The following is a 16,089-nucleotide window of genomic DNA, read 5'->3' on the forward strand; positions in this document are numbered from 1 at the left end:
ATTTGGTCAGAGAATGTCCTGAAAGTTTTTAATTGAAAGCCAAGTTCAAAACATATGCAGCAGCCATAGTGTCCTCACAAATTTTGGAAAACAACATGAAACTTTAGTAAATTATGTGCTTTTGCCAAGGAAAATGATAGCATGGCCCATTTCCTCTTCAACCAGAGCCAAGATTCACCTTGCCCACTTACAAGCAAAGTTATATGAGATATTTTAATTTTTATTCTATATAATTCAGTTCTGTTTGTGCATGAAAAATTCAAAGGAAAAGTGAAAAATGTATATAATTAGATCGATTCCCATGAGCTGAGATGAAGTTAGCAGATTTTTATAATGTGCTCCTATCAAATACATTTCAGTGATAAGTTTCTCATGGTTCATCTATCAGTTTCAGTTCTTACAAGATTACAACAGAGGTGTCTGTACAGTGCCCTATTTCCCCCTTCAGAAGATGCTTTGTACATCTGCAAGATGTGCAAAACAAAAATCATCTAGGATTGCATCAAGCTTGTGCATTTATTGGTGACTTATTAAAAATTAATTCATTTCTGTAAATGAATGCTAATAACAAATTAGTAAAAACGTCTTCCTTTCTTCTGTTTTTTTTTACACAAATAGTTTTATTACAAACTTGAATTTTTAAGAAATACACATGTAAGAAATTACACAAAGGCCTTGGCATTTGCAAAAATCTTTTGGTATTTTCATGGTAATAGTCCATAAAACATTTTTGGACACAGACGTGCTCAAACAATGGTATCATTGCATAGAAATTCTTTAGAAATATTTCTGAGGCCACTTTGAAGAATTTTTTTGGCACAATATTAACAAAATTAAGGCCTTATACTTTTCAAAATCAAGTCATTCAGTGTGTGAGTAGTGTTTAAAACCCTGAAAAATATTAAATACAGAATAAAGACTATAAGCTCAAAGCAGGATTTACTATTATAAACACAAATAACTATTAACCTGGGTTCAGTCTCTGCAACTTCAGCATTGAAATGGCTATGTAAAATGAACATTTCACATCATATTTTGGCATTTAACACCTAATTCATGACACTGAAAAGAAGAAAATTTTGTAAGCTTCTTTTTGAAATTATAAACTCAGAGCTTGATTTGCCTAATGGTTGATATCTATATAAATTACTAAAATATTTATATATATATTTTTCTTGACCATTGCTGGATCATTCTTTATTCCACAGGAAAGTTTGTTCTACTGCACAAAGAAGCTGCATAGTACCAACATAGCAGAAACACTTACTTGCCTATTTGTGAAGCCAATTTGGCAATCTCTTCCAGATCTAGACCCATTAATACTGACAATGCTAAAGGCTACAAACAGAAGCAAAGGTTTGCAGGATGCTGCTCTATGTTGTGAAAAGATGGTTACATGTTGCTTAACCACAGTCTGTAATCCCAAACCTCTTTTTTACATTAGTATTTCTTTGTACAAGAACAATAAGTACATACCTAAGAGTCTGGGATTTTAAGACACCTAGATAACGGTAACAAACTTATCTGGGGAAGAAAAATGAATCTAAATATATAATACAAGAATGAGAAAAGGGGGGTCAAACAGTATAAGGCAGAACTGCATACCTCCTAGCACCTTTGCATTTTTTTTCTGGATAAATGCTGACTTTTTATTCTATCAGTGCATTGCATTTATATAAAAAATACATATACTTTGATCAAAAGTGCCATTTGGCATGTCAACATTTGAAGCTTATCTTTGTTGTCTCTTTTCTTCTTTAGCAAGGACAGGGCCAGTAAAGCAGTGTGTGTTAGTTATGCAAGTTCCTAAAAGGCACTTTACTGTTTTCATATTGGACAACAATGAGGTACATATGATATATGTCTAGGCTTCATTGCTGTTAAACGAATAGCACCATATTGTGTGAAATTAGTTGAAATTCAAAAGTCATTATGTTTTTCTCATACAGACTTGACAACGGCTAACATTTGAGCGTAAATCCCCGGCTTTCAAAGTTGAGGGAGTTGGTTTCCTATTGAAAAGAAAGAAATATAAAGGCCCATTAACAATTTTCAGGTTTATGATTGACAACACCAACTTTGAATTCAAGTCTCTCTTCCAGCCTCTGCTGAATCAAAAAGGTGTTCCTAAGTTCTCCAGTGTGTAATCACTTCCAAGTTTGGTCACAAACTATCCTAAGCTTAGTTTTAAACATCGCACACTTACAGTTACTGAAGATTTCAGTTCTTTCACGAGGCATAACACGTCCTTAACCTAAAACACCATCTGTTAAAGAAGGATCCTTAAACCATCTTCTAAAACCATCTAGAATTTGGGTAATAAAATAAAATTGGGCAAAGCAGCTAAATTCTGTTTATGAGCTTCTGCTAACTCTTGTGACTTTAAAGACAACTGAAAAGCTGGCAAAGGAAATTATGTGATGTCATCCAGAAACACAAACCAAAGCCTTTAGTCTCTAACCTGTCATAAGGAATTACTCCTAGCAACTAGAAATAAATAATTTTCAGACAAAAGTGTGCTTGCATTTAATGGTTTCATTAAAAAAGATTATGAGTTTACAGGAAATTGAGGAGTATTTGTGATTTATGATAGAAGGGCAGGTCCCCTGATCTGGGATTATTTTATTAATTTGAGGCATAGTTTGTAGCCAGAAAAGGATGTGAAGCTGAGAGGTCTCTGGGTAGGACTCAAGAAATGGTAACAACTGTAGTGCTCAGTCTCAATTTTTTTCTGACCAGCTTTCCTCTTTCCTAGGGATCCAGGGTTTACCCCAGTGGTGGAGTGGTTTTGGTGGTATTTTTTCTGGTTGATGAGATTATCACAGCCCCAGTGATCAAGTCCCAGTGCTCAATATTTCTGCCTACTCCAATGACTACTATCTGATAAATAAACAGTGAAAACTGGCTAAACAACCTGCTTCATTCTGAGACAGGCAAGGCAGCATTCACAGATCTAGAAGACATGAAGTGATGAAGGGTAACAGCAGCAGCAGTCAGGACTGTGGTGGAAGAGGGTGATTACTTGTGCTCCAGAGGAATGTCTGCTGACCAGCTAAGCTATGCAGACATGGGAACTGATCTATATGCTAACATATTAATAACATTCATATAGAGCAAATTAGTCTGTGTTGACAAATACTTATGTGCAGGAAAGCAGAACAAAGCCTATTACCACCAGCTGCATTTTACTCAAATGTACTTCCTCTAACATTAGGGAATGGTAAATAATTGTTCAACCCACCTAGTTTAACACCTGTACCAATTGCAAGTGGTTCTATTATATGTTCACACCCATTACAGGAAATGTTATATTCTAATCTAGTTTCAATCAGTATGTCAGCCTATCCCAGCTACCACTTGGTGAATACAACCTAAAATATAGTGGAATTGTGAACATTGTTAGATTATTATAAAAATACATGGTACAAATGACACATTGCAAACACTAACTGATGATACATTTACTAATTCCCCTAGAAGCTACTATTATTTTTTTCTTTCTGTTATGAAAATAGTTAACTACATAAATTAACTGAGCTGGTGGACAGCCAATACTTGAACCTGTATTACATTCAAAAAAATACTTTTTTTATTCAGTGATAAAGCTCAACTGAGTCTCAGAGAGTGATAAATAAATCATGAACTTACTTGAACATCTCATTCCTTTCTATAGTGGCGAGCCAGAAGCTGTAAGCATTTGCATAATAATTGCAGGTGCCCCGGCCATGGCACTCAATGAAGGGAGCGCTGCGGAACTCCTCTAGGCAGGAACCAGGGGACGCCAGGGCCTGGCCAGAGCCCTCCGCACCAGCGCTGGTGTGCTAGGAAAATGCAAAAGCATTGGTAAGAGAGGGACTCTTTACCTCTTCTGCTACACCTTCAATGAACTCTCTCGCACAAATATTTTGTCACACTTCTCTCCTTGTCCTCTGTTCTGTCCATCTCCTGTTCTGTTGCTCAGCTCAAGGAGGAACAAGAAGGCGGAGCTGAAAGCTCCAGAGATGGCATTGGATTCTCACACTCAACAGCAGCATGACACATCAGCAATATCAGCTTCAGGGGCAGCTGTATGCACAGAAGTCCTTCAGGACAGACAGCAGGACCCAAGCAATCTCTAGGTAAGCAATATGCCAGGGCTAGCTCTTGGTTCAGAAGGCATAAGGTCTGGTATGGCTTTCATCTGACTAGCTTAACTCCATTCACACCCCACACTCCAGTGGCCTCTCTCCCACTGCCAAGTGCTAACAGCTCAGGACCCACACTGTGTCTCAGACCATGCCCAGGCCTTGCCTGGGAAAATGATCAGATTCTTTTTGAAGTCACTACAAAGGGTGGAGGTCTAATGCCCTCCTAAAACCTGAAGTGACAGAGTAATTTATTAACTTTCTGTAGATCAAAACACTGAAACAAATGCTTTCCTCAGCTCAGAGTATGTGCCAGTGCACTCACCATGACAAAGGAGTAACCAATCCAAAGTGAACTCCAGCCCTCGGGACACGGTGGTATTTGAATTGTTTGACTGTGAACAGCTATTACCATAGCAGGAGCTTCACATACAGAGCATCTAGAAGGACCAAGACATGAATGAGCTGCATGCACTTAAAGATTAATGCTTTTTTATTCACAAGCTATTTTCTTTATGGAATCTTGAAATAGAAAATGTTGTCACATTCAAAACCAATGGAAAATCACAATGTTTCATTTAGGAAAACAGCCAGCTGGTTTTTTTTTTTTCTTTTTTGTTAATTTCTAATTTATTTTTTAAACTTCTGATTTCTTCCTTACTTAGTTCAACTATTAAGTCTTACTCCTATTAGCTTTCCTATGAGAAAAGAACAAGAGACCACTTATCTGAATATTTACATGTATTTTTCTTTTTCTAGTTCTGTTTGTACTGAAGTTTCTACAAGTGCTCAATGTCATGAACATGGGAGGCAAATAGCCAAACATGGTAACTCAGCAAGTATCACTTAAAAGTGGTCTACTGTGATCAGAAACAAGTAAGAGCAATTCATCATCCTAAACTTAGCTCTGACTTCCAGAGAAAAAGCCATCTCTCTGGAAAATGTCTTACAAACATAATCACTGCTAATCTAATCTAATGCAGACTCTTTCCCATGCATTTTTCTTGAAAGTGTTTTTATTTACATTTGCGGTCTGTATCTCTAGTAGAGATTTCTAGCAAAGTAACTTGCAAAACAAACTTCAAAGCAATTCTCCAGAAAGGCATGCAGCACCAGTTCCTTTACTTTAGACAAATTCCTCATGTCTCAGAACTGCTAGGTTACTGAATAATCCAATGACCAATCATGCCTTCACAGATGAATCATAAAAAAGACATGAGGTGGGCTGGAATTTTAATATGGGGGCTGGTAATAAATAGATAGTAGATACAATCCATTTTTTCTTGTACAACTCTCCAACTGGCTGCTGCAGTTACCAATTATGAAAATGCTTCAAAACTAAACTGTCTGATTCCTGTTATCAGAACAGGGAAAAGAATCAAGTGCAAAATGGATTAAGCTGGATTCTGGAAAACACAGGGAAGCAAAGGTATTCAGAATGAAAGCCTTCTATTTCTGCCTTGTGAAGACTGCTTTCATACCTACTGCCTTCATCTTTAGTGCAGAAGCGAGAGTTATTTTAAGAAACACATCAATGAAAGAGTAAGTTAAAAGAAGGAATGTAAAGCTGCCTCTATTCTTAGAGCTCTGCTTTGCTTCAAGAGATTTCTGGTATTTCAGTAGAAGGCCTTACAGGAAAAGAAGTCCTATGATTCAAGGCAGCAGTGACACTTCTACGCATTTTCAACATTTGGACAGGGCAAACTGTTGGTTAAAAAGCATTAACTAATAAAATAAATTAAAAGAAGTGTCTTCCAGATTCTTTGCTAATTTCCTAAAAGGAGTATTACAACTATTTCACTCATTGCTATGACTAAAAAGAGAAAAACACATAAGCATACATGCACACATACACATATGTACATACATATACACACTTACGCATTTTTATGGTGCAAAAGCTAATCCGTAGGCATAAGGTAAGGCAAAGTGTTGGTTAGTACCTCCTTTGGCAAGAGTTTCAAACGTGACTGTTAAAGGCTCTTTTGGATGCATGATATGGGAGGGCATAAAAGGAATATGAATTTCAGAGGATGACAATTTGAATTTTTCTGAAAGTCAAGCCCTTTCCATTCACATGCAACAAACAACCAAAAATTTAAGACTAACAAAAGCTATAGTCTCTCTTGACAATTTTGTCCTCAATCTGCCCATTCATTTTCAAAATATACCAACTTCTTTGGTACTCAGCCAGAAGAAAGAATACAGAGTACAACTGCAGATACAAGGTGGATTCCACTATGCAAAATAAACATCAAATATTTTGTAGTAGAACCATATAGCTTTTTGAACATCCAAGAACGTTCTAGAATACAATGTCTAGAATACAATCTACTGATGATTTGGATTGTCCTTTCTCTTGGATGTGCCTGAGAAATCATTACCAGCAATCTCCACTCCCATTCATTAAATATGGCCAGAAGAGGGATCAGCAAGAGCAGATACAGATTAGAAGCAATGACAGAAAGGACAGTAATGCTCATATCTAATGATTATCACTTAAGCTGTAAATCAGATTCCCTTATCAGATTCATATCTAACAGTGGGGCAGTTTGCCACACTTGCTCACAACTCTGCCTTCAGCACTGTACATGTTATGACAGGAGAGGTTTTCTAGTGGTCTTAAAATTTCAAATGGACCAAAAGTTCAACATGTTGCATTGATGCAGAACAGTTATGTCTCTGATATAGGCACCATTCTTTATACTAGCTGCAAATCTGGAATTATTAAAAAAAAAATAGATGATTGATTTTGCAATTGTTTCCTTTAATTCAGACAATAATGGTTGTATTCAAGCAGAATGTCTAAAACAATGGAAGAAGCCTGTCAGCCTACTGTATGATAAAAATGCTACCATTTTCAAACAAAAGGAAACTGAGCCCTGAAAAGCTTCTAGCTATGGCTAGGCAAAAAAACGGAAGTGTTTCAGATGAGAATTGAGAAAAACTGCACAACTTTTTCTCCTTTAAAGTACATCACAGCTTTTGCAAGACAACATTTCAAAGTAAATCTTTTCATTTCAATTATACTCAAAATAGGCTATTCTATTTGTTTGGGTTTCCCCCAAAATGGATTTATTTTTGATCAAAGTCTAAACTGAAAACATGTACACTTTGAAATATTTCATCAAAAGAATTCAAACTTTAAATTTAAAGGCAGGAAATACAAATATAAAGATTAAAAGCCTTGCCCAGAAAAATGAAGTACCCTATGCTCTTCCCACAGGCTTTTTTTTCTTTATAAATACAGCAGAACTGAAACCATACCTGCTGATGAATGGTCTGATATTATCACCAGTGATAGGAGCCATATTCATTGGCATGGGTTCAGGAGTAGACAGCCAATAGGAGTAGTCATTCCTTGATGCAAAATTACAGACGTTGTTGATATTGCAGAATAAGAAAGGCATGGTACTAAATTTACGAAGACAGCTTCCTGCTGTGCCTGAAATGTTAAGTGAAAGGTTACTTCTTAACACGGTTTTGTTAAACCACTGCCAACTGCCTAATGATTATTTCCAGGAGCAGATAAAAAGACAAAGAACTCTTGCTCTGGAGGGCCCAGTTTTCTCAGAGGAAGTGAATTCTCTTAGCTTTATGAGGAAGGAATGGGACAAGGAAAGGAGTAGTCCAGTGTTGCCTGTAAAATTACAGAATACACTAGGTTGGAATAGACCTCTAGAGGTCATCTATCCTACCGCCCTGCCAGTTAGACCTGGTTTCTTGGGTCCAGATTTAGTTGAGTTTTGAGGACCTCCAAAGGCAAGAAATTCAACCATCTCTCTGGGGTTCTGTTTCAATGGCTGACCATCAGCATGATAAAAAAGCTTTTATTTATCTTTCACTGAAATATATCTCATACTTGTGGTCCATTGCTTCTTCTGTCACCGAGACCCTCTGAGAAGGAATTCCATACTCTCTACCCTCCCTGTAGACAGTTGTAGAGTGCAATAAAGGCCTCCCCATAAACTATCTGTTATGACAGAGCACACCCAGTTCCATCAGACTGTCCAAACCCCACGAGCCATCTTAGTAACTAGGTGTTGTATTCACTGTGGTACAGCAATATCTTCCTTGTTCTGGGATGCCTAGGTCTGAGCCAGAGCAACGATAGAGATTTGCTCAATACAGTTCTACAAATGAGAGAAACATTTGGTTTGCCATGAATTCTAATTGAATTCTAATTTGGTCTCTACTTACCCAGATCTTGGCCGTGTGCTCTTTCATTGCCTTGTACATAAAGCAAGGAGTAGCCGTGGTAAATCAGCCTTGTCCCAAATGGACAGGATGGTTCTTCGATGGTTTGGCTGTGTCTGGTGACAAGGAAGCCATGAGCAACAGATGGTGCCCCTGGGGGTCCCATAGCCCCGGGCAAGCCATCAGGGCCAGGTGGACCAGGGAATCCTCTGGGCCCTACAACACAGAGAAGCTCCTTTTATTTCTGCAGACAGCAGTACTCTCCCTACACAACTAGAGAAGTGAAATTAGATACATTCACAACCAATACCATGTGTTATTTTCTGTGAAGGAATCAAGTCTTTGAAGAATGCAGGGACTTACCTGGGGGACCATAAGGACCAGCTTCTCCTTTCTGCCCAGGTTGACCATCAAAGCCGGGACTACCTGGTGGTCCAGGTACACCTGAAGGTCCTGTCACCCCTGTTGAAAAACAAGGAATAATTATTAATGGATAATCATTTCATGTTAGTTTTGACTTTTTGGCTTTTAATACAGGACAGCACAGGTATGCGGCAGAATAAACTAAACTTATTCAGATTCAGTGCATACAGTTCCATATCTAGACCACATATGAGGGTTACTCCAGGCAAAGTGATCCTATTGTAGAGAAGAACAGAGAAGGAGAGAGCATGCATCTAAAATAAATAGCATTTGCCTGGAATATGAAAAGGAATCTCTTCTCTCTCTTCTTATCATATGACTCAGTCAAAAATAGATCATAAAAAAGTATGGTCATGAACAATGGGAAAATGGGTATCCTCTTAGCTTCTTCCCAAACAAGTTTTCAGATATATGTGATGTCTTCCCTTTATCAATTTTTAGGGATGCTATGAATCCTACATAAACTCAGCAAATCTGACTTCAGGAAAAGGAAGTCAACCCTTTTAAACCATCAGCATTATAGCAACATTTCTGTGACTCATCAGAAGCTTTTGATGCTCACAGTTTTCATTTTCCTGATCACCCAAAGAGTAATATTGTGTTTATGTACTGAACTGACTATTAGTGATGGAACAATGGATCCTGTATAAGCAAACCCATGCTGTGTTCAGTCACTGAGATTATTTCACAGTCATTTCCTAAAGGATAGCAGTTGCAGAATTTTATCCCCACCTTCAAGGGAAAACTTTCATATCTACTATATTAACAAGGAAGAAGATATTCATTATCCTCCACTGTAATTCCCCATCAACTTAACATAAATAATTCAGGAAAAAAAACTTTCCCTTAGAATCTTAGAAGTCCTGAGCTTCCACTCTCCATGTCCCATCATTCTGAAGGACGTGTCCCTGTGCCAGCATTTCATTTGTCCTACCCTTTGCTCCATTCTCTTACTTTCTAGCATGTTTCATTTCTGCAGTTCACCTACTCTTTATAAAAATTGCAATATCTGGACTAAAAGAAGAAATCTAGGACCATGGAACAAGCTTCCATTTTGGGGAAAGGATGAGCAGAGTGTTGCAAGTCATTCTGCTTACTGCTGATCTTAGATACCGATGTGATGACTGCAGAGTGAGAGCCTGTAAAAAAATCACCAGGAAGGCATCTGTTTTGGATGAGCTTCAAAAAGGACTCTCCTCCTCATCATTGACACAAGTGGCTTACAAAAATCGGATATTATACCAAAAATCTTGTATTTTCTAGCCTACCTTTGGTCTATTTTTACATTGCTTGGAATGTATTTCTACTGGCAAATTAGAAACTCTCACCTTGTTGTCCTTTGGGACCTGGAAGTCCTGGGAATCCCTTGAGACCAACTGGTCCTACAGGTCCAGGTAAGCCAGGATCCCCTTTAATAAGCTGAAAAGGACCTGGTGGGCCTGGTGGGCCTTGTAAACCTGTGGAAATCAACCAAGAAAATTACCGTGTATTTAGTATTGCACAATGTTTTAAAAAGCGAAAAAACATTACCTTGTATTGCCATTTATGCAGAGACTGGAGCCTCTCACAGGGAGTCACAAGATATCAACATGTCCTAGACTTTACACGTGAATTAAACTGCAAAGCTCCCCAAACGGAAGCCTATCTATGCTGATACCTCCAGCCAAACAGACTTCTCATGGACTGAAATAGCTGTCCAGACCTTTGGTTATATGGAGTTGTCTCAGCAAGTTAGCAAACAGCCCCAAGCTGAGTGGTGTAGTCAATATGCTGGAAGGAAGGGATGCCATCCAACAGCACCTTGACATGTGTGACAAGTGAGCCAACAGGAACCTCGTGAAGTTCAACAAGTGCACGGTCAAGTGCAAGGTCTTACACATGGGACAGAGCAATCCACAATATCTGTACAGACTGGAGGATGAATGGATTGAAAGCAGCCCTGCAGAGAAGGACTTGGGGAACACAGGTAGATGGAAAATGGGATGAGTTGGCAGAAAAGCTGGCAGAAAGAGCCTAGAAAGCCAATACAGGGCTACATGAAAAGAAGTGTGACCAGTAATGTTCCTCCCCTGCTCTGTTCTCCTAAAACCCCCACCTGGAATATTATATGCAGCTCTGGGGTCCCCTGTACAAGAAGGACATGTACCTTTTAGAGCAGGTCCAGAGCAGGGCCAAGAAAATGATCAGAGGGGTGGAAGAGACCTTCTATGAAGACAGGCTGACAGAGTTGGGCTTGTTCAGCCTGGAGAAGAGAAGGCCCAGGGAAGACCCCACTGAGGCCTTTCAATATATAAAAGGGGTTTATGAGAGAGATTTTTTACCTCTCTGGAGTCTGGGTCTGGAGTGACAGGACAAGGGGCAACAGCATGAAAGAAATACAGAAAGCCTGTAAATTTAGATTTGACTTAAGAAGGACAATTTCTTACTGTGAGGGTGTGAGGCACTGAACAGAGGTTTCCCAGAGAAGCTACAGAAGCTCAACCCCTGGAAATATTCAAAGCCAGGTTGAAACTAGATGATTTTTAAGATCCCTTCAAACCCAAACCATTCTATGATTCTAATCTGACTGTTCAGATGCTGATACATAATACCTGGTTTCATATTCTGCATTTTAGAACAGAACAGAACAAAATGGTGATGGAGTTATAGCCACAAATTAATCACAAATAACCATTTCACCAAAAACATCTGGGAAGAAAAGCACAAGTCTTTATTATACCTATAGATCCAGGAAGACCTTGGTCACCTCGCTCACCCTTAAGGCCTGGAAAGCCAGGAGTTCCTTTTGGACCTGAAGTCAAAGGAAATATTTGCATGAAAATTCAGTAATTTCTTGATTTGTAAGGATATGTGTGGAATAATCATGTATGACCTTATGATCCTGAAAAGGACGCGACTTTATTTGCACAAGTACTTTTTAACTGTTTGCAGGAACACGATACAAACACCACTAAGTCACAAAAGAAATGATGACTGAAAATAAATTTATCTTATTTTTTCTCTTCTCTTTAAAGTTTTCTTATTTTAATAATATCATTCTCTAGATTAAAAGCATTATGTTTTTCTATTAATGACTTTATTTTTTATACAACTGGTTTTTTCATGTACATGATGGTGACAGTAGCAGGAATATAATCAACAAGGGATACATACAGAGCTCATTTCCTCACATATAGCTGTAATATTGCCCCTTTAATTCTCAAAAAAATCTTGGAAGATTCTTGACTGGTAGTATCTAACAATCTATTTTTCGTCCAACTTTTAAAGGAAATGCACATTTAATATTTGTAATGCAAGAATAGGCAAGAGACAAAAAAATCTCAAAAATCTCAACACTTTTGTATGTTTTTTGATGCAGCTTTCAGTGTCCTGCTCAGTAATAATTAAACTAGATTCAATGTTCTTTGGACATCTCTTTTGAGAGAGGAAGGATATGAAAGAGACATTTTTGCATACTTTTCAGGAGTATGTTAAGTTTTCTCCTCACCTGGAACACCTGGAATTCCTGGAGGTCCAAGATCACCCTTTGGACCGATATCTCCTGGCAAACCAGGACTACCCTGCATAAAAGAAAATGTGAAATATAGTTATCCTACACTATTATGATAAGACTCTCAAATAGGCTGTGCATCATTGGAAACCTATGAAAAAAATATAATATGAGAAAGCCATTAAGTTTAGGAAAAGGTCATTCTCTCCCTTGGTTAGATGGGAAGCTTCTCCTACAGGAACATGAGTGACACTTTGCTCTTTCTAAACTACTTTTTGTCTCACAAAAATACCAGATCAGAATGAGGTCCTTCTAGCACTGCAGCCAGTAAAAAGGTTCTCAACCATAGACCATATTATTATGAAAAACATCAGGAAACACATATCTCAGTAGCTACTAATTTCAGTGCAGTCTTAGCAGGAGGTTGCTAGTTCGATAATTAAATAGGGTAATTCTAGACCACAGCAGGCTTGAAAACTTCTACATTCACACAAGGGATGAAATTAAATATGCTCAACAATTTATAATCCTCTGAAGATTTTTACTTTTCAACAGGGCTAAAACACTCAAGGATTTAAAACGCTTCAAACACAATGGGAACTCCTCCTTCTGCCTTCACCCTTCTAAACTGTAGCCCTGAAATCAATGGTAACAAATTCACTGTAGCCTCTCTTCAAGGAAAACCAAGACTCTATTTCAAAAGACACTGTAAACAGTCATTCAAACAGCTGCCAAATTCCTTTCTTTCTTGTGTCTGCTGCAGATCATCTGCAAAAAGCTTGTAAGTATAGTTTAGAGTTTCTCCCTGGCTGATTTGGTATGGCAGTAATAGTTCACTGTATAATAAAACGTGGAATACAGGTGGAGGAAAGAAATAAAATCCCTTTCCTAAGTAACCTACCAACCAGAAGCTGGAGATGTGAATTGAATTCCCAGTGAAAAATAATACCAACAGTAGCAGTCATATTTGCAGAGCAATAGAATAGGCAGCCAGGAGTGATTTTTCTTTCAGTGCAAGCTAGATGCTTCTATTGAGAAGAATCACAAATTTCCAATTCTTTCCACTGATTGTAAAGGGAGAAGAGATGACCAGTTCAAAAATGGATGCCCACAGTTAAAACTTCCAAAGACTCCAAAGCTAAACAAAAGAAATTCTACCTTTAAGAATGCTAAGGGAGGCATAAATGTAGTAAAATTTCCAGGTTTCCTTCAGTCACATGGTCACAGTATGGAGGATTGTTTAAAGAAATGGCCGTCTCTTTGTATCATAATATGCAAACTTACGAAGCCCAAAACAGGAGGGCTTTCATTCAGAAGGCACTTATGAGTCCATCACAGTAAAAGAATGGAGTTTTAAATAAATGTATTTTTGGGTTATAATTATAAAAAATATTTATAAGAGGAGTTTATTGGAAGCTTTCCATCAAAATACATTTGCTCCAACAGTATGCATTTCTTAAGCTTTTTTTTTTACCAGATACAGCTTGGTAAACAACTTCTTTTTTGGATCTGTTCCAAACAGAACAAAACTATTTCAGGTAAATGTTTCTTCTCTCATTTCAGCACTCAAATGAACAGGAAAAACCCATGAGATTCGTATTTCACAGTCTGATCTCTGCATTTACTTTTTTTGGATACAATTTTTGGACAGGTTGTGTCATTCATGTTGTAACAAAATATTCGTTTTGATATAGGTAACCATGTACCTGGAGACCTGTATGAGCAACTGAGTCATAATCAGGGCAGGAGCCTGCCACACTGGGGAGGATGAAGACATTAGAAACTCATCTTAGTATGTATCACCAGAGGAAGCTTAGTATTTAATACCACTCTCACTGCAGCATTTCACACCGAGTTAACAACCCGCCACTATGAATTATGGCTCAAGGACAGTGAAACATTTTTTTCTGATTGAAGGCATGGAATCAAATCCCTTAGGCATTTCCCATTCTTTCTCAGCAAACAGTCTCAGAGTGGTAGATCAACCAGTGAAAAGCTTTACAATTTCCTGGGGTATAGAAATTAAGCTCTCTGAAGAAGTAGTGCAAATTACTAAACTAGGGAAAATATAGTGGAGTGTTATGTTGGAATTTACTACCTTCAAAGATGGTATAGTATGGCAGAATATGGTATCAAATATAAAAAGGTCTGAATATGGAAGCAAATCCTTAATGTCTATGTGTGACTAAGTGACTATGTCTAAGTGACTCCTGGATGCAGAGAAAGATGCGCTAGTTCTTTGCATTATCAAGAATAGAGTATACCTTTAAAGTCCTGCATTTCACATCAGGACCTTATTCCTGAGTCTTTCTTCCATCTGTACACTAGGAATTTTACCATCCTTTTTTTCCATTAATATTATTTTTATTGGTATTATTGTCCTTTTTTTAAATAGACTCATTAAGATTGGAAAGTACCTCTAAGATCATCAAATCCAACCATTAACTGAGCACCACCATGTTCACCACTAAACCAAACACCTCAAGTATTATATCCACACATTTTTTTGAACACTTCCAGGGATGGTGACTCTACCACTTCCCTGGGCAGCTCATTCCAATGCCTGACCACCCTTTCAGTGAAGAAATTTTTTTTAATATCCAATCTAAAACTCCCCTGGCATCACTTGAGGCCATTTCTTCTTGTCCTGTCACTTTTTACTTGGGAGAAGAGACTGATCCCTATCTGCCTACAACTTCCTTTCAGGGAGTTGTTAAGAGTAATAAGGTCCGCTCTGAGCCTCCTTCTACTCTGGGCTAAATGATCTCATTCCCAGTGTAGTAGGAAAAAAGGAATGAAAAGTTAAAAAATAGAGCATATTTTTCAGTGTGGAAACAGGGATCATACTCTGAGAGAGAGAATATAGAAGACAAATTATTCTGGGTGACTGTCCTATTCTACTTCATTCTTGCAAGTATACTGAAAAGGGACTATTTTAGGACAGGGAAAATTAATAATATATGACCAAAAATTTATTAATAGTATTATTGCCTGTTTGTAGTTCTAAAACAGCAGCAATATTTCATCACTGACAGTACTGAACTGCACTTTATTTGAGAGCTTTCATAACGAAAGCAAACAGTTCAGGTATTTTCAGAAGGCAATTTATTGTGAAATATGCAACCTTTAAAATTAACTACTAATGCATTTGCTGAATTTATGGATGTGCTTCAGCCATCCCATACTGTTAAAACACTGTAAATTATATTTTGGGTGTTGTATGTTACCACTCACTATCTATAAATTTCTAATAAGTTCATTAGCTCACTGGGGCAGCCTTTCCAAGAAGAGCACTGAAATGCTTTCAAGCTGACTTTACATTATCAGCTCTGAGTCCAAAGGCACACTGAGCATAAAATATCTTTATTTTGAACAAGAAACTGTATGATTAATATATCCATTAATTACAAGAACCAGCTTTCAGCAATTCTGGAGTGTGCTGAAAGTAACTTACTGGCAGTCCTTGGAAACCTGGATCACCTTTCATTCCCGGACCCCCAGGAGCCCCTGGCCAGCCATTGCTCCCTTGCTCTCCTTTGGCCCCTTTCAGACCTGGAGGTCCTGGTGGCCCTGTTGGACCCGGTAAACCTAAAAAACAAAAGAAAATAGTATTTAGTAGCAAAATTGGTTTACAGCAGTATCTGATGGAGTACAAACAGGGTCTACAGATGGACAGAACCAAAATAATTGTTGTGACATTTCAAGAAAATAAGTAGAATCTGTTGCAGGGGGACTCCTCATCCAATCATCTCTCTGTGGCTGACTGAAAATAGAGGGGGCTTTCCACATGTGCAGAACAAGCAGATAGTTCATCCTCAGGCATAAACATACTAAAGATATTTTGTAGCTCTGCTC

At 38.0% G+C, this 16,089-nt stretch overlaps 1 protein-coding gene across 2 annotated transcripts in view; it reads right to left on the reverse strand.

Annotated features, from left to right (window-relative positions):
- Positions 1 to 502: 502 nt before the first annotated feature.
- Positions 503 to 16,089, reverse strand: part of COL4A1 (collagen type IV alpha 1 chain) — a 118,799-nt gene continuing 103,212 nt past the window's right edge. For both annotated transcript variants that reach the window (XM_058846100.1, XM_058846092.1), the window contains exons 43-52: positions 15,689 to 15,822; positions 12,232 to 12,304; positions 11,464 to 11,535; positions 10,073 to 10,201; positions 8,685 to 8,783; positions 8,325 to 8,537; positions 7,392 to 7,569; positions 4,450 to 4,564; positions 3,649 to 3,821; positions 503 to 2,012 (exon numbers count right to left, since the gene is read on the reverse strand). In XM_058846100.1, the coding sequence (XP_058702083.1) occupies positions 1,931 to 2,012; positions 3,649 to 3,821; positions 4,450 to 4,564; positions 7,392 to 7,569; positions 8,325 to 8,537; positions 8,685 to 8,783; positions 10,073 to 10,201; positions 11,464 to 11,535; positions 12,232 to 12,304; positions 15,689 to 15,822 (1,268 nt within the window). In that variant the 3' untranslated portion in view covers positions 503 to 1,930. The remainder of the gene's footprint in view (positions 2,013 to 3,648; positions 3,822 to 4,449; positions 4,565 to 7,391; positions 7,570 to 8,324; positions 8,538 to 8,684; positions 8,784 to 10,072; positions 10,202 to 11,463; positions 11,536 to 12,231; positions 12,305 to 15,688; positions 15,823 to 16,089) is intronic.

The sequence above is a fragment of the Poecile atricapillus genome, chromosome 1 (assembly GCF_030490865.1).
Source record: "Poecile atricapillus isolate bPoeAtr1 chromosome 1, bPoeAtr1.hap1, whole genome shotgun sequence".
Taxonomy (NCBI): domain Eukaryota; kingdom Metazoa; phylum Chordata; class Aves; order Passeriformes; family Paridae; genus Poecile; species Poecile atricapillus.